Source organism: Eptatretus burgeri, chromosome 11, assembly GCF_056783735.1.
Source record: "Eptatretus burgeri isolate ZD-2024b chromosome 11, Ebu_testis_v1, whole genome shotgun sequence".
Taxonomy (NCBI): Eukaryota; Metazoa; Chordata; class Myxini; order Myxiniformes; family Myxinidae; genus Eptatretus; species Eptatretus burgeri.
This window is the reverse complement of record NC_140971.1, coordinates 41,932,330-41,957,329: the sequence shown is the minus strand read 5'-3', so window position 1 is coordinate 41,957,329 and position 25,000 is coordinate 41,932,330. Positions and strand designations below refer to the sequence as shown.

The 25,000-nt window shown below is 43.6% G+C and overlaps 1 protein-coding gene across 4 annotated transcripts in view; it reads left to right on the top strand.

Moving 5' to 3' along the window:
• MSH3 (mutS homolog 3) overlaps positions 1-25,000 on the top strand; it is a 163,047-nt gene that overhangs the window by 136,632 nt on the left and 1,415 nt on the right. For 3 of the 4 annotated variants that reach the window (XM_085846180.1, XM_085846178.1, XM_085846181.1), the window contains exons 19-22: positions 2,295-2,452; positions 11,687-11,873; positions 12,006-12,123; positions 24,910-25,000. The exon at positions 24,910-25,000 is cut by the window's right edge and continues 75 nt beyond it. In XM_085846180.1, coding sequence (XP_085702306.1) covers positions 2,295-2,452; positions 11,687-11,873; positions 12,006-12,123; positions 24,910-25,000 — 554 coding nt within the window. Of the gene's footprint in view, positions 1-2,294; positions 2,453-3,079; positions 3,210-11,686; positions 11,874-12,005; positions 12,124-24,909 lie in introns of those variants that run through there. The other variant, XR_015049253.1, reaches the window with a different exon arrangement.

The window sequence follows — 25,000 nt, the reverse complement described above, 5'->3', positions numbered from 1 at the left end:
TTCATAAGCCTACGTGGGATAATGGCTTTCGGAATTGATTTCGCGTGAACGGTACCGATTTTTGAAGGTTTTTCGGCTGTTGCTCGGGAACCAAAGCATCCCAAGCAACCATCACAATTTCAAAAGCACTTGGTCTTAAGATGTACCTACCACCCGAGTTTGGTCAAAATCGGCCCACACAATTATGCTGATGACAAACGAACAAACATCCAAAGAAACATCCAAACAGACAGAATTACTGACAATAAGGGTCACCTATTTCGGCGACCCAATAAGAGATATGAGGTGAGAGAGAGAGAGAGGGGATGATGAGCCGGGGAGGGGGAGAGAAGAGGGGGGATTCCGGCAGATGTGACGTTCAGTTTAACGTCCATCCGAGAGACAGCACACACATTGGTGAATCATCCTGCCTGTGAAACACCGGGATGACAGTTTATAGCTGGGTCGACATTTGAACCCAGGCTAGACAGCTCAGAGCGAGCATGTGTACCTCTCAGCTATCCTGCCATGATCCCCACGGAGAACAGAGCCGCCATATCGCCATCAAAGCTTGAGTGCTCGCCAAGTGCCTTCACCACCCAAGCAAACTCTCCAATGAAACAGTTGAAGAAACTTTTAAAAACAAAACGTTTAAATTTTTGTATGTATCTATCTATACCGAAATGATGGGTCATGTAATGAAACAAGATCATACACAAAGGGGAAATAATATTAATAATAATTGGAACCATACTCTGTGCAGACTATACCGGGCATAGTGGCGTGCGCCTGTAATCCGGATACTCGGAAGCTTGGGTTGGAGGATCGCTTGAGGACGGGGGCTCTGCGCTGGGCCGCGCTATGAGAGGGTGTAGGGCAGCCTGGACTCATGGCGAAACCCAATCCTTATCCCTGTGTCATAAGAGGCGACCAGGGTTGTGTCAGGAAGGGCATCCGGCGTAAAACCTGTGCCAAAATCAGTATGCGGATCATAACGGATGATCCGCTGTGGCGACCTCTAACGGGAGCAGCTGAAGGAAGAACAACAACTCTGTACAGAGAGTGTCGGTGCTGCCGAAGCAGTTTCCTGGGCTATTGGGCGCAATCCTGGACCGGTCGCCACTGCGACGCAGGATACTCGAATGGCTCATTTATCCCAGGAAGCTGGTACTCAATTTGCCGACCTTGGAAGGATGACAGGCTGAATCAACCCCCTGGTGTATTAATTCAGCGGCCAACGGGGATTGAACTCAGGACCCTGGGATCCCAAGACACCACCCTAACCACTAAGCCAACACCAGGCTTAAAAATGTGAAAGGTGGCGTAAAATAAAATTGAACATTTTCAGCGAGCCAGCCACCGCCTGAGGCACTGCACGGCTAAATGCAGATGAATGGGCCCTGAACTTTGTTCAAGTCGATCAATATATTCAGTTACAGTGCGAATATTGTAGAGCACTCACCAAATGTCTTAAAGCACTCAAGCAACCACTCCAACTAAACGGTTGATAAGGAACGGCTCCGCAAACAATTAGCAATCGCCAATCGGTTATATAAACACCATGCACCCGTAGGCGCCTGGTTATGTCAAACGATGTCTGATTTGGACAAATGAACACTTTTTTGTTTGCAGTCAGAACTATTGCTGAAGTAAATATAGAAGTTTGAATTTTGAAATTTGCCTGGGATTAAGAGATTCGTGAGCTTATGGCATGTGCGGAAATGAAATATAGCCATGAACGCTGGTGTCTTTGGCCATTCATAAGCATTGCAATATATCCAGCGATTGTTCAGGCATTCTATGCTTTGAGTGAGGAAAGTAGAAAAGCTTTATCGTTAAATTGTTGTGTCCTGTGCCAAGTTGAGACATTGTAGAGCAGGCCCAAAAAAATGGCGGCTTAAGACTTTTGCGACCTGACAGAGGGATGACAAAGAAGGTGTGTCGCCATCTTCCTCAGGCTTATTTCAGTTTTTCATGATGAGCACCCCCTAAATTATCTTCAGAAGGGGTGTTTAAATTAACCCAAACATCCAATTTTCATTCATGCACTATTTTGGAGTTCCCTTAGTATGTGTGCAAAGTTGCGGGAAACCCCAACGGTTTCATGGTTTTGGAGTTATGGTGTGTGTGTGTGTGTGTGTGTGTGTGTGTGTGTGTGTGTGTGTGTGTGTGTGTGTGTGTGTGTGTGTGTGTGTGTGTGTGTGTGTGTGTGTGTGTGTGTGTAAATAGTGTACAAGATCAAACATGACCCTTAGACACTGTATTACAAAAGTACCGAAATCATTCACTCCATATTGTTTGTTTTGTTTTTCCAGGCTGATGGACGGCGGGTTATGATTGTGACAGGCCCTAACATGGGTGGCAAGAGTTCCTACATTCGTCAGGTTGCTCTCATTGCCATCATGGCACAAATGGGTAGTTTTGTGCCTGCCGAGAGTGCCCACCTGGGAATATTACGTGCCATCCACACTCGGTATGCTTTGTGTTAGGGTGACTGCACTTCTGGACAAACGGACACACACACACACACACACACACACGTTTTGACAGTAATTATCTGCAAACACTCAGTCATTGTGCAATAATGGTCAGCATTCATTCACAGCCAGTGTGCAGTCAGGTTTGGCTAACATGAGCATGTTTAATAATGTTCGGCACACACTCACAGTCTTGTTCTTGCGTATGGCAGCTTGGCTGACATGTAACTATCATTTTGTTGGGGCATGACTATGCCGCTGATGCTGTGCCCGGATACCAGTACACTGGTACTCATTTCGCTGACCTTGAAAGGATCACAGGCTGAGTCAACCCCACCTGGTGTTAATTCAGTGGCCAGCAGGGCTCAAACTCAGGACCCTAAGACTCCAAGCCAGCTACCCTAACCACTAAGCCAACTTTTCCACAAAGAATCCACAAAGAGGGTCGATTCATCCACAAAGATGTAAAGAGGATTTTCCAAAGAGATTCTTGTTGATTACACACCGTTGTTGTGCAATTTTGTTCAGCAAACATTGATAATTATTTTATGCATTATATAATTATAAAAATAATGCATTATATAAAAATAAATAACTATAGATTCTCATTTCGCCAACCTCAGAATGACAGGCTGAGTCAACCCCACTTGGTGTTAATTCAGCAGCCAACAGGGCTTGAACTCAGGGCCCTGGGATCCCAAGCCACCACCCGAACCACTAAGCCAACACCAGGCTCGCTTTTCATAAATACTGGTATATTATGTTTCGATACTTTTGAATAGTTTCATTTTAAGGATTTATAAATCTTGTAAAATCTTTTGGTAAATTTTGAATGTCATTGATGAACTAATGAACTAAACGAGTCAGTTTTTGAGTGTTACCACCTGAACCCCTCAAGTTTGGAGCCTCGGATCATGTCTGAGTTAACCCAGGTTAAAATGTCATGTTCCATATGTATTTTTCTTTTGTTTTTGGATGCCATGTCAGTGTCGAGACTCATGGAGGAAGTAGAACACAGAATGGATCAGGATGTACCAGAATGAAAAGAACAGTAAGAAAGGAGTCCAGGAGAGTGACACATGGGGTGAACAAGCTGGATACAATTTCAAACTCTCAATTATAGAAGTAGATGGATGAACTGAAACTCAGAAAGAGATGGGCTTTGCAAGTGTTAATGGAGGTAGAAAAGATCATGATTGTGGATGGAAGATGGTGAGCAGCTGTCTTGGGGTCCTGGAGAGAAGAATGAGATTGAAGAGTGAGGAATTTGGCTCCATGGGTGGGAATAGGAGGAACGAGTGAGTGGAGTTGAGCAGTGATTCTGGCTTTTGGGAGTTCCATCAGAAGGTGGTTGATTGTGGACTGTGTGCCCTGCAAAACCATGTGAGGGAGGGGGAGCAGAGCACGGAATGGAAAGGGGGTGCAAGACCAGAAAGCATGTAAGAGAACAAAGAGAGACCACCGACCTGTCTGCGATGTGAAAGTGAGATGCCCAGAGACTCTGCTTCATTGCAGGAGATTCCAATTATTTTGATGGTTTTGGTTTAAATGGCAACAAGAAGAGATGGTGGTGAACAGCTGTTTTGAAGACCTGGAGGGAAGAGTGGGATGGAAGACAGTGTTTGAGTTTTGTTCCAAAGGTGGGGGAAAAGAGGAATGAAAGGGTGAAGATGAGCGAGCAGTGGTTCTTCATTTTGGTAGTTTTACCAGAAGGGGGTTGCTGGCAGAACCTGAGTGCCTGCAGAAATATGAGGGGGGAGGGGGAAGGGACACATCTCAGACAGAGCATGGGGGCCAGGCTGGAGAGGAGACTATAGAAGACAGAAAGACCACGGACCTACCTGCGGTGAGAGACCCAAAGACTCAGCCTCATCACGGGAGATCCCAATGATCCTAAAAAAAACTTCCAAGCAGATGAAAGATGACCTGTGGCAAATGATGGGAGTGAACAGAGTAGAATGAGAATGTGCATGAGTGGCAGAGCAGGTTTTTATGACACATATGCTGATCCTGTCTGGGCCAGCTGCAGAATCAAAGTTGAGGGTTGTCAGAAACTTCTCCACCTTCTCTGGTAAAAATGGCATGAGTCCAGGAGCAGTTTGGTGTGACTGGTAATGTGGCTTCAGAGAGTGAGAGGTTGGGGACACAGGTTTTAAGCAAACACATAATTTAGGCATTCGGCCTTCCATTGAGCGGAGTATATGCCTGGTGTTGGCTTGATGGCTAGAGTGGTGGGCTTGAGATCCTAGGGTCCTGAGTTCAAATCCTGCTTGGCTGTTGAATTAATACCAGGTGGGGTTGACTCAGCTTGTTATCCTTCTCAGGTCTCGTATCCTGTGCTTGCTGGTATCCTGTGTCGGAGTGGTGACCCATCCAAGATTGTGCCCAGTAACCTAGGAGACTGCTTAGGCAGCACCAACGCTCTGCACAGAGTATGGTCCCAATGGATGGATGAGCGGAGTCAGCTCTGGTGCCATTTGAAGAGGGGGAAGCAATAGAGGGGGAGCATACTATGGAGACAGACTTAGCAAGTCGCAACCAGGTCTTTGAGGAAGGAGACTAGTTTGAAAGTTCAATTTGGAGATTGGCCAGATGTTGTTTTCACACTCTGTACCATTGGTGGGAGGAAAGGTATGATAACTGAAGATGACATGTGATTAATCTGTTCATAAGAGGGAGCAGGTTTCTGTGGGAAAAATTTCAGGATGAGTTTATATTAGGAGTGGCAGATATAGGACACCAGACCTGAAGAGAGATGATGGCCTGCAGTCCCTTTTTATCAGCCTGAGTGGTCTGCCAGACTCACCAGCGCTGAGGTGGCTCTCTGAGACTAACTTGAGAGATGTTCACTCTCACAAGCACATGAGCAGAGGAAAAACAGGAGACAGCAGGGGAGTTCATCATTACCAAATCCAAAAGTGAGTATTTGCCATTGGCAGATATCCAGGTCGGAAAATCCACAGATTGATTCAGGCCCATTGAGTCACAGAAGTCTTTTGCTGCAATGCCACTGCTGTTGAGAGAGGTACCAACACCCAGCCAACTTGCATGGTGACAGTTTAAATTGCCATGTATGAAGAAGAGAGGGTTGGGATGAGTGGTTAAAAGTTGGTCCATGTTTGCTGAGAGAGATGTAAATGTAGCCCTAAACTGTCCGGGTCAGCCGCTGTTAGGGTGGGCAACTCAAGGGTGGGCCATTACAATGTTTTTCTTCCCCTCCACTGCCAAACTCTGGGGCTCTTTACCTTCTCACGTCTTCCTAAACACTTATGAGTTATGACCTTCCCCTTTTCAAAACGCAGATTTTTTACTTCCTCAACAACTCTTCGACTCGTTTCTCTTTCCTTACTTTTCTTTCATTGCAGTTCTTTTATTTAAGGCCTGGCCTTGATGAGGACTATTTAATCCATGATTGGAGCCTTCAACATGAAAAACAAACAAATAAAAACAATGTCACCCGCAGGGTGACCAGTATCTTGCCAAAAGGTGACCACGTGTGACTTCTTTAAGGTCACACTGAGGTGAACAGAGCTGCTTTCCACCAGGAGCGACTCCTTGAGGAATATCTGCCTACGACAGATTCCGATGAGAATCGTTCTACAGAGTAACCATGAAAAATATGCGTTTGCCTCATAACGTCACCAAATGACGTCATAATGTCTCAAGCTTGACATATCTAGAAAGCACTCATCGAGGTGTTCAATTTGAGGTACTACACGATATGGTTCCTAAAACTTGAAAATTTGACCTTGGGGTCAAATATGTTTGACCTCAGGCGCTAACCATGAAGGTCAAGGCCAATCGCCACCAAACATTAATCAGCTGAGCGCCAGACCATGAACTATATTCCCATGAAGTTTGAAGACGATCCGATCAAAATTACTCAAAAAATAAGGGTTTCGTCGACTCCCCTGATTTGCGACAAAATGACCTTGACCTTTGACCTTACATTACAGACAAACAAACAAACAAACAAACAAACAAACAAACAAAAAAAAACATACAAGCTGACTAACATATCTTGCAAAAACTTCGTTTTGGCAAGATAACAATTGGTGCCAGGCACAACAAATCCCACCCATTTAAGGCATAAAGTTATTTTGGGGATCAAATTTAAATTTGATACATCCTTAACCTGAATGAGCCTGGTGTTGGCGCAGTGGTTCGGGCAGCGGCTTGGGATCCAAAAGGTCCTGAGTTCAAGCCCCGTTGGTCCACTGAATTAATACACCAGGGGGTTGACTCAGCCTGTCATCCTTCCGAGGTCGGCGAAATGAGTACCAGTATACTGGGCTGGTGTATACCCTGGTTAAAATAGGTGTACCTTATCCCTGTGTCGTAAGAGGCGACCAGGGTTGCGTCAGGAAGGGCATCCGGCGTAAAACATGTGCCAAATCACTATGCGGATCATACGGATGATCCGCTGTGGCGATCCCTATCGGGAGCAGCCGAAAGAAGAAGAAGAAGAAGTTTGAAGTCAATTAAACCATTTTTGACGAAGTTATGAGCGAAAAAGATTTTGACCTTTTCGTGACCTGACCTTGACCTTTGACCTAATTGGACCCAAAATTAATGGGGTCGTCCAAGGTTCATTACCCACCTGTGGATACAATTTGACAGTGTTTGAGCCGGCTGTTTTCCCGTGAAGTTGTATTTTCGTAACCATGTTTTAGTTTTAATGGAAAATTTGTAATTTTGACCGATGACTATGACGCCAAAAACTTCGGACCCTACCGATCTTCACAAATATGCATTTTTCACGATAGGAATGGGTAGGATTATAAGTGACAAATAGAATATGGTTCACTATAAGCTTAGTTTGAAGTAAATCAGATAATTTTTGACGAAGTTATGAGCGAAAAACGATTTTGATCTTTTCGTGACCTTGGCTTTGACCTTTGATCCAATTGGACCCAAAAGTTAATGGGGTCGTCCAAGGTTCATTGCCCACCTGTGGATTAAATTTGATAGTGTTTGCTAAAGCCATTTTGCCGTAAAGTTGCTAACAGACAGACAGACAGACAAACAAACAAACCGGACGATTACAATATCCCGCTCCCTCCCTCCGGGAGGGGGCGGGATAAATAACATAACATCGATAAATAAGAGGTTGGAGTGGAGGATGAGTCACAGCCAAAGGTACTCCTGGGGGGTTTGGATGTGTAAGAGCAGTACATGGACAGTGAGAAATGGAGTTCTTCATGTAAAATACAACTTAGCCACCGGGACCAGGTTCAGACCCATCAAACCGGAAGAGAGAATAGCCATAGAGAGACAATAAGGAGTTGGGGACATCCTATGGGATGAAAAATTTGGTTATGCAAATGCTATCTGGTTTATCAGCAGCAGCTTGGATTGAGAGAGAGCTGTCAGGTTGGAGTGCAGGTCTCAGATATTTGAGGTCTACACAGTTTGGTGTGTTGGTGTAAATATAGCATCTTGAGCACACAGAAGCAGTGCTGTTGGCAGTGTGTAGGAATGTGGAGAGCAGATGGGGAATTTGCAATGGTGGGTGGGGCACGGATATTGTGGGGCAGGAGGAGGTGTGTTTGGGGAGCTGGGAAGGAGCAGTGCAGAATGGTGGAAGTTAGGACGGGCAGGACAAGGGGGGAAGTTAGGAGGTGGTGGGGTGAGGGGAAACATGAGAGTGTGTGGGTGATGGTGAAGATAGGAGAGAGTGGGGTGAGGGGAACACAGAAAGGGGGGGGGGGAACATGAGGTAGAGGGATGCTTGAGAGGGGGACACAACAAAGGGTGAGGTGGGAACAACGTGGGTCTGTGGGAGATGACCAAGTTGTGGGTACTGACATGGAGGCATTTGACACCTTTAATGGACATGAATGGGGAATTGATGGTCATGTGCAGGCAACCTCTGTAAACTTAACTTCTCATGATTCCCAATTTAGATGTATGGAGACCAACATCATAGGAGGGGTGAAATGAGTGGCTGTTGAAGGCATGGAGTACTGTAGGTATTGGGGGGGGGGTTGGGTGTGGGGGTGGGGGGGGGGGTCAGTCGATGGATGAAGACTAAGCGGAACTGTAAAGTGGAAAATGGCTCAACAAAAGACGAAAAGGGTTAAAAATCACCCGGAATTAATTATTTTCATTACACAAGTGGTAGAATGAGAAAAGGGTCATAGGTCAAGCACATGTGCTGAGGTGTGTTCAGTTACCAAGCAGCTAAGAGAGCGCTCGCCAAGTGGCTTAAGCACTCGAGCAAGAACTCCACTGAAACGGTTGATAAGGAACGGCTGGCTGGGCAAGTGATAGCAAGCTGGTTGGTAATTGGACACACCCCTGGATCAGCTTCTTGTGCAACTTTGTGTTTCCTGTTGGTGGTGAGATTAGGTTTCCGTTATTCTAACCACATAAAATAATTTGAAATTTATTTATGTTCAAGGGGAAATTTAACATTATGTTATCCTTTTTATTATTGTTCTGTTATTATTGTTAATATCATTATTAATATTATTATTTTGCAATAATGTTCATACCGTCGGATTCCGCTATTCATGGACCCTGTGTATTCGTGGGTCATAAAGTGTGACCTGCTTCGAGATTTGTGCTTCGCATAGTCGAGTTAAAAAAAAAAAAATATATATATATATATATTTATTTATCTATTTATTTATTTATTTATTTTACACTTCAGAATTGGTCTCCTATATCCACCTGGGAAATTGGAAATCAGTGAACATCACTGCATTACATAAAAACAGGTGCAAAAATGGATCCCGTTAACTACAGCCCAATGAGCTTTCTGTATTTCCAATCATCAGCAAGGTCATGGAATCCATCATCACAGTTGACATAAAATCATTCCTTTTCTCCAATAGCCTCATCTCAGATCGGCAATTTAGATTCAAAGCTGATCACTTTACCTTGGACATGCTGTTTCGACTCTCCAAACAATGGTGAAGGTCCTCAATATCAGACATGAGATCAGAACCGTCTCTCTTGACATATCTCTAGCTTTTGATACAGTCTCGCATCCTGCCCTGCTCTCCAAACTGTACATCTATGGAATCCAAGGCCAACTCCACTCTTGGATTACTGACTCTCATAGTTAACATGTCTCTCTCAACAGAATCCTTTCATCTCTTCTCCCTGTCAAGGCTGGAGTACCCCAGTGTTTTAGGCCCTACATTATTCCTAACTTTCATTAATGATCTCACTGACTGGAAAATCCTCTTTATCTCTTTGCTGATGACACCACTCTCTGCTGTGACACCTCTCATCCTTCTGACAGACAGGCAGCAGCCTGTCTCTTCTCCTCAGCCTTGACAAACATCAAACTGGTCAAACACATTTGCTTATGTATCCATATTATCCACCCTTTGCATTCTCTCTTACCCTGCATAGTTACCTGCATCCCTTGTTTATTCATCTCTGACTACTTTCTCCCTCTGCCCTGCTGTTGTTGTTTTTCCTGTCTCCTGCTGTTCCCTGTATTATGTTGTCCTGATTTGTTATGTCATCAGTTATCCACGAGCCTAGACCATGTAGAAAATATATTAGAATCAAAAATTTAAACAATACCCCAACATTGGTGGCATTTTTCAGGAACGTATCCCTCGTGAATTGCAGGGTCTGACAGTACTATTATTATGCTATTATCATTATTCTTGTTATTAATTTGGTCATTTGAAGTGCCTTGGAAAAATTCCACGATAAGGTGTTCAAGATGCTATATTTACACCTTAACATGCCATTTTTTTTTCCAAGGCGGAAAAATGTAATAAAACGTAGTAATTCCTCCGGATTTTTTGCAATCGAGTCTAAAGCAGCATCGGCTAAGCAAGTGTAAAAATAACACCGAGTCCTCTTACTCATGATGCAATTGAGGGTTCTGAAGCATCACTCATAATATCCTCTCCCACAACCACTGTGAGCAGTGCTACATGGTACATATTTATGAAGATAATTTGCATCACCCCACCTTTGGAACTCATGGTTTGGGGGGGGGGGGAGTTTAAGTCAGTGCATTCTTTGCCTTCTAGCCTGTAGACTCCTTAGCAAGTTTAATTGGTTGAGATTGCATAAGTTCCCATTGTGTGCTGCCTTTTTGACTGCTGGTTGCACCATTGGTTAAGGGTGCAGCCATGCCGCTGATGCAGTGCCCCTATTACCAGTATACTGGTGCTCATTTCGCCGACCTTGGAAGGATGACGGGCTGAGTCAACCCCTTGGTGTTAATTCAATGGAAAACGGATCCCACGCCACCACCCTTACTGCTAAGCCAACACCAGGCTTATTGCATAAGTAACAACCAAATCCATCGACGTTGGACAGATGCCAAAATGAGTATTTTAGTGCGAGGACAGATTAACAGGGCATACGGGGGCCACACTAGGCCATTGTTGCATTTTGCTTGCTGCCTCTGCACATGGGTTCCTCTTGGAAAAAACAAGGTAAATTAAGCATTTTAAAACTTTATTAAAAGCTTCTAAAGTAAGAAGCAAATTATTTCAATTAAGAGGAATGTTAGTTCAATTGGGATGTATTGAGAAAGGAAGAGATGAAGAATGAATGAATGAAGGAAGGAAATATAAGCAGAATGATTTTGGGGGTTTTTTGTTGTGAAATATAAGCAGAATGATTTTGGGGGTTTTTTTTGTTTTGAATAAAATAATTTTATTTTTTTTAAAGCAAAGAGGTGGAATAAGGTAAAGTTGAGGAGCATGCAAGGACAACACTTTGGATAAAGAAAGTGGAACCAGGTGTGTGGCATCAGCAGAGACAGAATTTTCACTCCCATTAGCTGAGGCCTTGGCGAGTAGGCCAGACATTCACAGGGACACAAATTTGACAATACACCACAAGTAGGTACGGTTAAACAGAAAATTTGATAAAAACTCAACCAGCAATACAGGGATGTAAATATCACAGAAAGACATGATTGATTTGGTTCAGAAAACATAACTTTGATGAACTGGATGGAAGCACTACATGAGCCACCATTCAATGTGTTTTGACCCTGGAACCAGAGAAACAATTTTGTCTGCTAATGTCCTTCGTATTGACTTAAAAGTGCAGTAATGTCCTCTAATGTCTTTCTCCTGTTCACCGAGGTCTTTGACGCTTCATGATAAGTTTCTACCTGCAACAATTCAAAATGGGTGAAAGCAGCAATTGTGATGAGATGGAATTGTAATTGTCGGGTTTTGAAACTTCAATGGTTTCACTTTATAATGAGGTTAAGTCTTGTTCATTGTCATTTTGTGAAGGATGGGAGCATCAGATGACATTTACCATGGACGTAGTACATTCATGGAGGAGCTAACGGAGGCATCAGCCATATTACGAACAGCCAGTCACGACTCTCTTGTGATTCTGGATGAGCTGGGACGTGGGACTAGCACCCACGATGGGGTGGCAATCGCATATGCCACGCTCGAGTATTTCATTTGTGAGGTGAGTATCGATCATCCTGTTCTGCTCGCAATTGCCTTCATGTTAGTTTCCATAACGTTCACCCCATCCCTCCCCCGTAAAGTTCTTGCGCCATGGTGCTCATCATGGGTTCGTTTATTTTTTTGTGTTCAGGTGAAATGTCTCACTTTATTTGTCACACATTATCCGTTGGCATGTGATCTGGAGACACAATATCCTGGCATCGTTTCCAACTATCACATGTCCTTCTTCATGCACGACTCAACTGAGGGTGAGTTCATTCATTTATTTGTTGTCTTTCTTTCATTCGCTCTCTCCTCCTTTGACTATATTTTGGTATTGGCCTGTTCAGTAATTTTGAATGAAATTCTTTAATCTTATTTGAAAGTGCAATGAGATGGCTTTTGAACATGGGGGAAGGGATTGTGCCATGGGTGGGGGAGAGGGTGAATAGATGAACATGGTGAGGGGTAAGGGGTGATTGTGGGGGAGGAGGGAATAGGGAGATTCTTGGTGACACATTGCTGTCATTCCAATGCGAAGCCATGAACTCCATATCAAATATTGAACGCACTTTCAATGAAGAAATGTTATTTCGGTCACAATAATGTGGTCAGACAATGAAAATTTTACAATTGTGTAATACTTTCCTCTAAATTAGTTTGTTTTGGGGGGGGGAGTGGTATATACAGTACTTGATCAGTTAATGAATCTCTTTCTGTATCTTCTTTGCAAATGCAACCTTGTTTCACTCATCCAGCCCAATCCACTACCGTTTTTGAAAAGTTTTGTGGATCTTTACTGCGTAGGAGGTGATGTCGACAAGACAGCCAGCTTGACATTCCCTTTAAAGAATAATGTTCTGCACGATGCAACATCCTACACATTCAGAGCCAGGACAGGACTTTTGCTGGGAGATCATACATAACTCATCCAGGAAAGTTAAAATCTGCTTTCAATTAAACTTGGTTGTACTTTCACCTCGATTAGACTGATATTGATGAAATAAACCTGAATTTCAACAGAGAATCACCATAGAGCTATACCCTATTTACCTATTGGGGGGGGGTGAGTATTTTTGTTAAATTCAAATTTGTTCTCTTTTTTAACTGTCGACACTGAACAAGTTGTGCACGTTGAAGATCCTCCGTGCTTCTGTTTTTGAAACGAGGTTTCGAACTTTCTCGGGGACACATGCTCATTTACAGATATTGAGCTGTAAATCGCATGGCGTTCTGCGATCTAATTTTGGAGTGAAAGTGGCAGAAGAGTGTAAAATACAATTATCGGATGCACCGAGCACGGCTTCGTTAACGAAATACAAGGTGAACCTGACGTGTGCGTAATAATCGCCAAAACATTCCCTCTGGTGCCTGTAATTTAATTTCTCCCTGGAGCTGCTGCAGGACAGATGAGGTTATAGCTCTGGGCAAATGGAAAGCACCAAATGGTATGGAGGGAGTGTTTTTCACTTACCCATGTCAAAACCATGCCACAGACACTGCACTGAAGGTGTGCTCGTCCTGTGTGGGATGTAAAGTTGTGGATCTGATACAGTATAGTTGTATCGCTCTGACAGCTAGGATGAAGTTCCACTTGGAGCAACACTGATTAAAGAGAATTTAATGAGTGTGGCATCGTCCACCTGTTTTAAAATGCCAGAGAGCATGGAGGGCCACAGCTCGCCCACTGGGCAAACATTGGACAGGTGTAGATGATGATTGTAGCTCTTGTTTTGACTGTTGCTTTCATGATTTTGGTTAGAGATGAGAGGAGGAAAAAAACTGGCACAAAGCACATGGGAATTTGAAAATTCTCACAGTACAAAGGCTCAAGTCAAGGATAATGATGTTACAAGTGAAGTATAAATTTGTCAGATGTAACGAATATTCGTCATTTTGAGTAAGGTAGAAGCCTGAGGAGATGTGGGACAAGCAGTATGGTTGCCTGAGAGGGTGTATGTAAGAAGAAGGAAGGTGGTTCTCTGAGGTTGTTTGTGAAAAGAAAGATGGTTGCTTTAGACTGTGGTATGATAATGAAGACACCTGAGTAAACCCTGAGTCAAGTCATTGAACACGTTACCCTGCACAGGCATGCTTTCTTGAGAAACAAAGATGAACGTGGGGTCTATGAGCAGATAATTTGATTGGTCATGATGACGTTAAATGCCGTAATATTTTGTCCAAGTACCGCTAAGACACCAGGATGGTACTGTGGGATGAAGGTTGCCTATTAGAGGTTAACACATTGCACTAATTATTCATGCCTGTTGTTTGTCTCCTTTATGATGTCCTTAAAAACAGTAAGTTTCCTGTTTGGAATGATTTTCAATTTCATTTGACTACCAGACAGACAGACAGGCAGACAGAGTTAAAAAAATTATCTTGCTTTTCTCTGTGCATGTGCGATCAGGACTAATTCAGAAGCAAAGTACTGCTAAACTGCAGGTTTGTTTTCCGATTCATGTTCCCATTCATGTTTAAAATATAACATTCAATTGAATTGAAGTTATTCCTCGATTATAAACTGATGTTTATAGACAGACGGGGCTTTTCACTTCACCTGTGTGGGGTAAAAACAACAACGATATGTACAACCATACTTGTACTTGTCATTATTTGCCTAATTCAGTCACTTCATTCCCGATAGAGGGAGAATAGCTAAGAATTCAAGGGGTGAACCCCTTGGGGTGTTATGGTCTACAGTCTACACAGTTCCCTCAGCTCTTGTCTTGCTTTGCTTTGCTCTCTGTGAAGACTTCATCTTCACCTGGGAGTCATGCTGCAAGTTCTCCAAAGGTGAGCCCTCAAGGGAACATTCAGATGGCATTAGCTGGCACCATGTGCCTGGGTTCATTGTAATCCTTGAGTATGATGATGCCATAACTCCATTAGCCAGCATGTGGTGATACACTGCCATTCGCCAAATTAACGCACACACACACACACACACACACACACACACACACACACACACACACACACACACACACACACACACACACACACACACACACACACACACACACACACACACACACACACACACACACACACACACACACACACACACACACACACAGTTTGCAATAGTCTCACAACCCCTTCGGGGCGAGACAAACAAAAGGTAAACTGACTGCACCAAAAGCAAGGTAACTTATACATTTAGAGATACAATGGTAGCATCATGATCTACACAGTATACATCCACAACATAAACAAAGGTGTTGGTGCTTGATCTCTTGTGATATATGTGATCCAGCAGAGAACCTGAGTCTGTGGTGGGCACTTTCACAAGTTGTGAGAATCTTTTTGAGGACATGAACCTGAGCACTTTTTATTGGACAGTGGCTGATAGCAGATCATCATTGAAGTCACCCAGGATAACAGTTGGGATTGTTTGATGTGGAATTCTTGAGAGGTATTCAACAAACTCTGACAAGAAGGTAGTCATTGAAAGGTGTGGATGGCAGTAGACAGCGACAACACACATCCTTCAATTGGAATGTGTAGTTACTGTAATAGCCTTAATTTTGAGCAGAGAAGAGGGAGATATCTGTGCTTTCAGGAAGTGGTGATGTTTGACGTTATATCATGACTTCACCATTCTATAGGTCTTGACTACTTGCATTGGGATGTCCCAGTTGTAGAATTTGTGCTTGCCAAGCCAACCATTCCTTATCATGCCTGGTGTTGGCTTAATGGTTAGGGTGGTGGGCTTGGGGTCCTTGATCCTGAGTTCAAATCCCCCCTTGGCTATTGAATTAATACCAGGTGGGGTTGACTCTGCCTGCCATACTTCCGAGGTCGGCAAAATGAGTGCCAGCTTGCTGGTATCCTATGTCAGAGTGGCGACCTGTCCAGGATTGTGCCCAATAGCCAAGGACACTGCTTAAGCAGCATCAATGCTCTGCACATAGTATGGTCCCAATGGATTAATGGATTCCTTATCAATGGTTTCAAATGGAGTGCTTCCTTGAGTGCTTAATCCACTTGGCGAGCGCTCTTCAAGAAACTTGGTAACTAAACACACCCCTGCAAACTGCAGGTTCTAGAAAGTATTGTTGCGAATTCGCGCCCGCCGGCATGCGATCGGCCACGTAACTCGAATGGCGGCCGCCTCGCCCACCGGAACGGACAATTCAGTCGTGACCCTCTCGGAACAACGCCGGGAGCTAGTCATGGGTGGGGGTTTAACCTCACCACTATCGTGCCAATTGCCCACCCACGCAGTATAGGGTTGCTCGTCAAATTCGACCTACCTAAGTACCTGCGCGAGTGGTCGACCGGGCGATCGTACCACGCCACAGGCCGACTCCAGACACGAACTGCTTAAGCGGTTCGTTCCATATTACAGGAATAACCGAGCGGAGTTATCGTCGGCTTTGACGGTTCCGATTAATTACCGGGCGTTTTAAACCCACTACGAACCCCTTACGTGATGCAAGATAGAACTTTCAACAGAGGAAAGGACGAAGCGAAACGGGGGAACAATTGGACAAGCACATTTAATGCGCGACACACGGAAGCACGTATTTACAGCAAAAGAATAATGCAACAAAAGCAAATGCAGAGTTAAAACCGAATAAAAGCAAGGGTTTATTTACATGCACGGCAACACTTACACAGTTCTACTTTACGGACTGGCGCCACCCACAGACATTTACACAAAAAACCCCAAAAGAAAAGGAAGTCGCGACTTCCCTGGGCGCTTTGAGTCCTTCTCGCTCGCGTCGTCCGCCCGACAGCTCGGACGGGGCTCTTGGAGGAACGGACGGGGCTCGTTCGGCGCTACTTCCCGCGCTCGTGCACGGGGTCTCAGGGCCCGCGCGAGGATCGCCGAACAGGGCAGGAACCACGAGCTCGCGACCCGAACCAGAAGGCTCACTTCGAACTCCACACAACTCCGAACCAACCGAGCAACCAACCCAAAAAAACCCCCGAACCAACTCGACCGTCGCTTTTGTAGGGGCCGGCTCCACCCATTCGCCCAGCCCCGTTTTCGGCTCCATCCTCCTTCGAGAAGGTTCCCGAAAAGGGGCGTTCCCTCACCCCGACCGCCTCACGCCGTTCATCCACCAATCGGCGGCGAGCTGCCCTTCCCCCTTCCTTCACACCAAGCGCGGGGAAAAATGGCGGGAAAATCCTACGAGCATCGTTGGTGGTTTTTGTTCTTCCGCGGAGATCGTGACTGCACGGTGCTTATTGGATGGCGAGTGGTGGAGGTGGCGTGGTTGTTGTGTGGTTTGAGCTGTGTTGGGGATGGTGTGGTTGTTGAGATGCTGTTTGTTTGAAATAAAAGATAGAACAGAAAAATGGCTAACTCAAAGCGTCGCAGCCCGGATGGATCACATAAATTCCCTCTATACAACGGGTTTGGGCTAACTACACATGGACTTATCGATATATCTCACCTGAGGACTCTTTATGGTGTAATGCGAATTTCCACAACCGTACCAGTATTAGGAAGGCGATTTGTATTATATGGTGTTCAAATATATAATTCATTTTAAACAAGTAAAAAAGACATAACATGTCATAGCCCACATTGTTTTAGTAATTTTGCTATAAGGAGTTATAGGGCTAGCCCATATTTATGTACAACTAAAATGGCTGCCAATCTACCTGTCAGCTATCTTTGACCAGATTACAAAATGAAGTGAGGTGCATGTGTATGCCATAATGTACTTTGCTTGTGCCAAGTTGGACCAAAATCGGACCATGCCTGTCTGAGAAATGGTTGGGGACACATTTAAGTAGCAAAATGGCCACCAGTTGGCCATCTTAGATCTGATCTCGAAAAAAATGACATGCATATGCAAGCCATCGTTCTTTATCTGTTTGCCAAGTTTGAACAACATCAGTAAATGCATTTCTGAGAAATGGTTGAGGACGTGTTCAACTTCAGGTTTATTACAACAAAAATGGCCGCCAGTCTACCAGTTGGCCATCTTTGATCAGATCGCAAAATAAGGTTAGGCGCAAGTTTATGCCATCGTCTACTTGACTTGTGCCAAGTTTGAACAAAATCAGACCATCCATGTCCGAGAAATGGTTGGGGACACATTTAAGCAACAGAATGGCTGCCAGTCAGCCATTTTGGATCTGATCTTGAAAACAAATGACGTGCTTATGAAAGCCATCATTCATTATTTGTGTGCCAAGTTTGAACAACATTAGTAAATGGTTGAGGACGTGTTCAACATCAGGTTGTTTTTTTTTTTACAACTAAAATGGCTGCCAGTCAGCCATCTTGGAACGCATCACAAAACAAAATGGTGTGCTTGTGGATGCTATCATGTATTGTCTTTGTGCCAAGTATGAATAAAATTGGTCCATACATGTCCGAGATATGGTTGCGGACACACACACGGACATGAAAATCGAGGCCAAATCCATAAGCCCTCGTTCCGGACTAAGTCAAACGGGAGCTAATAAAGGTTGAAAGCGGTTTAAAGGCATATAAATAAAAACAATTACGGGTTCTTTCCACCATTTTCTCCACCGTCTATTACATCACGCTATCCAACACGTTACATTCGTTATTTGTGCCTGGTATGTATGTACTTTATAGCACACATAAAAACAGCAAATTTTCTGTTTCAAATGATTTTACATTTTGTTTGACTGTCAGGCAGGCAGACAGAGTAAAAACATGATCTCACTTTTCTTTGCGTACGTGCGGTTCGGATGAATTCTAAGCCAAGGTACATTAAAACGACAGACTTGTCTTCTTATTCATGTTCTAAATCTTGTTCAATATATAGCATTCAATTTAAATAAGATGTTCCTTGATCATAAACTGACTATCATAAACTGATGACAGACCGACAGACATTGAGAACCAATTGCTTAACCCCACTTTTCGCTTCACATGCGTTGGGTCATGAGTGAGTACTAGTTATTTAGTACTTAGCAAAGAACCATCCTTAAAAGTCCACAGAATTAGAAATTAAAAAAATTATTGATGTGATTATATTGATTTGTAAGTTACTGAATGTAGTTTTTAATGCTAATAATTTTTTGAGGTGTTAAAATTAAAATATGCAACCTTGCTGGTACCGTCCCAAAGAATTCCCCCCAAACCGTAAGAGAGCAGGTTTCTGTGGAAGAATTCCCAAGCTGAATTGATATTCGTGGTGGTGGATATCGGAGACGAGTCCTGAAGTGTGATGGCTGCTTGCAGTCCCGACCAGTTTGCCTGAGTGGACTGCCAGACTTGCCGGTGCTGAGGCTGTTCTCTGAGAATGGTCAGAGAGATATTCACCTTCACAAGCACATGATCAAATGAGCCAATTGAGGGAGAGGACAAGCAAGAAACATTGGCTGGGAAGTTGGTCATCACCAAATTCAGAATGGAAGATTTGCCATTTGGAGAAAACCGGGTGGGAAAATTCATGGATTGAGTCAGTCCCATGGAGTGACAGAAGTCCTTTGCAGATGTGCCATGGCTGGTGATAGAGGTACCAGCACCCAGCCAATTAGCATGCTGACAATTTAAATCACCACGTGTGAGGAAGATAGAGTTGGGTTGAGTGATTGAAAGTTGGTCCGTGTCATCTGAGAGAGAGATGTAGAGGGAGTCGTTACTGTTTGGAGGATGGAACAACACACAGATGAGGTTGGAGTGGAGGGGAAGTCATAGCCAAAAGTCCAACATGACAACTCTCTCAATTCAGGGGGTTTCGGAGGTGTAAGAGTAGTACATGTGAGTGCAAAATGGAGTTTTTGATGTGTAGCGCAATTCCGCTGCCAGGACAGGGTTCAGGTCGATCAAACCAGATGTGACAATAGCCAGGGAGAGACATGAAGGAGTCAGGAACCTTCTGTTGAAGGAAGGATTCTGTTAAACAGATGATGTCCAGTTTCTTGGCAATGGCCTGGATTGAGAGAGTTGTCAGATTGGAATGGAGGCCCTGTATGTTTGAGGTTCACACAGTTATGGACTGGGAGAGGAGCTGCTGATAGAACCCAGGGGTGTGTAAAGGAGCAAGAAGAGTGTGTGGGGTGTGGGGAAGCCGGTGGAATGTGGGGAGGGTGTTAAGCCAGGAGTGAAACTGGGAGGGGGAGGCACAAAGGGGTGGGGAGGCTGGGACAGGGAAGAACGAGACGGAAGTTGAGAGTGGGCATGATGAATGAGGAAGAAATGGTGGCGATGGTACTGACATGGAGGGGTTTAACACCATGTTTGGACGTGAATTGGAAATTTTTGTCATGTGCACACAGCCTTTGCAAAATGGATGCTTCAGGATTCCCAAGCTGGATAACCTGTGACAAACTTCCTGGCTGGGGTGATGTTGAGTATTTTTGGTTGAAAGCATGGAAGGAAATTCGGCTGAAAGTGAAAGAGGAGGCTGGATTAACTAAGTGTGTAGGGGTGAGGAGGTTTTGAGAAATATGCCTTGTCAAAGAGAAAAGGAATAGATTTTGATGAAGAAGAAGAATTAATGTGTTGCTCATGATGGAGTAAAAAGCAGAGTAAGGTATTTTAAGATACAGTAAATTTTGGAAGTGTTTTTTCTTTTTTCATGTTGTGAAGAGGTTTTGAGGAAGGGAAACATTGTATTTGGTTTGGGGATATTGTGAAGAAGGGCTCGGAAAATGAGTACCCGAGCACTGAGATTGGAGTTTGGATTTTTTTCAGATGTTGTTGTTGGTTGTTGTTTTTTTTCCGAGTGAAGGTCGAGAGATGTTTTGTTTGAATTTTTGAGGGAGGAGGGGAAATGAATTGAGCTGAGGGAGCAGAAGTAACAATAACTTGAATAAAGGGAGCGAAAACGAGGCAAAAAACAAACAAACAGAGAAGTACACTCGACTATCACAGGTGGGCTCGACTTAACTTGGGAAACAAATTAAACGATTCAACACATCATGATATGGTTTTGGACAGAAACATTGATGAAAAACATGAACAGCAAGACGGGAATAAAAACGAAACAGTAAAACACTACGTAAATGGTTGGGGGAACTTAACTTCGAAGAACTGGTACGAGAGAGCGCCGATCAGTCATCCATGTGCACCAATCACTGACCAGCAAGTTCCCAACCTCTTTGATGTCTTTGGTTTTGATGCAGAAAATTAGCATATTTGATATGACTTGTTCTACCCACCCTCATTGGGAGTGGCACTATATGATACACATTTACAAAGAGACCTTGCATGCTCCCTCCACCCTGAATCCCAGGGCTATGGAATTTTTGTCTTGCCAAAGACCTTGCTGGGCACGCCCGAGTATAACCACCAGTTTTCAACTCATTCCGTCCAGCGGTTTGGGAATGCAAAGAAGTTAAACAAACAAACAGACACTGCTCTAATTATATCGAGTATGATGATGATGATCGAGCTCGTCTTATTCGCTTTAAATGAAATATTTCCTGTATATGATCATCCTGGTTGTTTTTTGTAAAGGGAAGTGTGTGCCATGACTGATGGACACGATGTGCTCTCAGTTGAATGAGGCATCTCGCATCTCTTCAACGTGTCACAATGGCATTGTTTACGCCACAAGCTTTAATTGAGATCGAGAAACACAGCTCTTATTGCCATTATAGATCTAAACGCACAGAACTTTTCCACTGTTACATGTCACATCAGAATGTTGGAAATTATTATAAAGGTCTAAATAATTGCTTCAACATCATTTCAACCAAAACAAGGGGGAATGGTGTAAAAGGTGTCAGTCGAGGTTAGTGATAGACTGACATTTCAAAATAATCTTTGTCTTATGATTATAAAGGGAGTCTAATAATACCTTTGTATTGTCCCAATTCATGGATAAGACTTTAAAATACTCTGAACCTTTGCTGTGTGTAATCTTTTAATGGTTTTACCAGGGGGGGGGGGGGGTAGGCAAGCATTGCTATATACTGTTCACGTAATAATGATGGGGATTGGTGAGAATGTGGTACCAATAAGCACAACGTCTGGACGATAAAGGAGACCACTCAATTCCCAGCAGAACACAGTCTGAGTGTGAGTTAACAAACTACAATACACATTGACAGACAGTGTTGGGGATTAGCTCTCTAATCGTATCATGAATCACTGCTATTGGAGAGCTCATTCCCAAGACGAGTAGTGATTCCTCACATCCTCTCTGTCCTCTCTTTTCCTGTTCTTTCCTTTGTGTATTGTGTCCAACTGTTGCCCCGCTGCCCCACTGTCCATTCATTGCCTTGCTCTTCCATGAGCCTTGATATTGTATAGAAACAAAACAACCCATAATAGAGTTTGGACAGAGGAGGGTAAAGGGTGCAGAAAAGATCACAGATCGAGGTGGAGAATATGATGAGATTGTAGTGCACTCCACTTGCCACCTTGAAGCCCTGGAGGGAAGAGTAAGATTGCACCATCGGAGTAATGCAATTCCACAAGCGGCAGAAAACTGGAACAAAGGGCAAGAGGAAGTACATAAACTGATGTTTTCACATTCTGTAGATCAAAGCTGTTGGACTGAGTTTGTAGGTTATTTTTTAAAATCTCATTCTCAGCATTAATGGAGGTTCGTCATTCTCAGATGTAATGAGCAGTCTTCTAATGTGTGTGTGTGTGTGTGTGTGTGTGTGTGTGTGTGTGTGTGTGTGTGTGTGTGTGTGTGTGTGTGTGTGTGTGTGTGTGTGTGTGTGTAACTGACACTCTCTGAGTGTCATCCTTACATCCAGATGTTGCGGTATAATGTTCTTATTCTGTCAATGCACATTCTGAGAGCCAGTGTCGTGAAAGTTACACTTTTGTACACTTTACCTAAAACCTGATGCATCGTCGTTCAATGTTGTTCTTTACCTCTCTAATGCTAATGGATGGCTCTTCGGTATGATCTATCTGCGCTGGTCACACGATGCTCCTTCACGACATGAGATTTCACTTTATTCGTGTTTGCAAGGTTGGCCTGAGCTTTGACGCGGCCAAAAGGTCGATTCCATGATTGAGATTTTTGTTTCTAAATGAAAAGCATTACATGTGAAATTGATTGCTTGATTAAACCACTTTTCTTTAATTTGGCAATGTCAACAATGTTCATGCATAAAATGATATTCACCATGAAAATTAACTCAATGCCTCTTTAGACTCCCTTATGAATCTTTTGTGAAGGCTTCGCAATAAAACCATAATAAACCCCTGCATGCTACATATCCATTATCACACGCCTCCATTGTCCCCAGGTAGTGCAGCAGGTGTTTAGTTTTTATAAATGTTTTGTGTTCTGTATATCTGTTGCCATGGAGCGATTGCTTAATGATGCTTCTTGGAAAGCTTCCAAATCAGAAGGATGGAGTTACAGCGATTCTAATAACGCTCTTCCATGATGTTTGGAGTTCATGATATTGCAACAAAATATGTGCGTTTGTATTCACAGTGAGTGTTTTGCATCGGAAACACTCGGGTTTGCACCAGTTTGGTGCATGTGTGAGAATATTTTGGAGCCAATCCATGGTTTATCTTTCTTTTCTTTTTTTTCCAATGACATTTTTGTGATGGCCTTCCTATTCGATGTTTCTCTGGATTCCTACCTCCATAGATGGTGTCCGTGTAATCTTGCAATCACCTCGACTTTTTATATGAAGTTATAAGCGAGGTCACATAACTTTTGGAATGACCCTTGTAAATTGTTAGAACAGATATTCACAGTCACAGTAGGAGTGGCATGTGCAGCCGGAGGGGAGTTCATGTGACCAGAGTGGCTGTGACATTAAATTTATTATCAGCATTGAAATTAATCTGAGCTTGTAACAAACACAAGGTGCTTGAAAAAGGTGGGGGGGGGGGGAACGAACATTGTGACTACTTTGTTTGACCTGGTTTATGAATGTCATTTGTATTATTCTGAAGATAGAGTGGGGCTGGCAGGATGGCCTAGACTCTAGAGATACACACACTCTCCTCCAAGCTTTCTGGCCTGCGTTCGTATCCTGACTCAGCTATGAAGTGTCATCCTGGTGCTTCACAGGTCGGATGTTTAATCGCTGTGTGTGCCGTCCCGAGGATGGACGTTAAAACCGGGTGTCCCGTCTGTTAGCATTTGTTGGTGGACATTAAAGATCCCACGGTGTCCTTCGTGAAGAGTAGACAAGCTCTTTCCAGTACTCTGGCCAAATTCCAAATTCCTGCCATAACCTTAGTCAAACATCAGGCCTGGCCAGCTGGTTCGTGAAAGACTTGAGCCAAACTTCCCCCGGCCAACCCCACAAGAACGTGGGAATAATTGTGGCCGTTAAAAGAATGAGAAGAAGTCTAATTCTGTGGAGTGGTTGTAGACCTGCAGGTTGTGATCTGGAACATTTCTCTCCGGTATGACACGATTTAATGGAATACTATTTGCTTGCACTTCACGTTGTTGAGAAGATGAAATATTGTTTGCAAACTCTGAATGTCCTGCATGGTTCTGCCTCATTAGCTGAGGTAAACCGATAAATTAACATGGTCCGTAAACCTTCAACTTTGGCCTTTAATTTCCCTGTGATATTTGCCTGTAAATCAGGTTGACTCTTATGATGAAAACTGTAAGCAGAATGTCTAGTCTGTTCATTGTTTGACCTTTTTGGTGCTTACAAATGAATGCCAGCTTAATCTCAGTGATAGAGATTGGATGTCAAGTTTCAGGCCTGAGTTCATTGCATTGCCGTAAGTTGTCATTTTGCTATTTAATGGATTTCTTGACTAGTAAAACTCTAAAGAGTTATAATTTAAATAACACCTTCACTATAATCAGATATCTATTTTAAACATCTTCTGTTTTTTTTAATCGGTTTTGTCTGACATTATGTTCATGGGTTGTGATCTGTGAAAGGCATTGATTTGTCTGATCTGTGAGAGGACTTTGTGGTGCTTGCCTAATGGCCTCATATACAAATTGTGAGCCTCACATTGTGTTGATCATACGGTATAAACCACATCAGGTTCAGGACATCAAGGTCATGACCAATGTTCCACTTTCAAATCACCATTGGTATCCTTGTTTAAGCTTCGCATTTTGCTTTCAGTTTGCCATTTGGCAATCCTTTAGTTTAATGCATATCTCTGTAACAATGTACATACATGGTTTGCACATCTGCCTCAGGTGAAGAATCCTTCCAATCGGTCACGTTTTTGTACCAACTGACAGCAGGACCTGCAGGCTGTAGTTACGGTCTAAACGTAGCTCGCCTGGC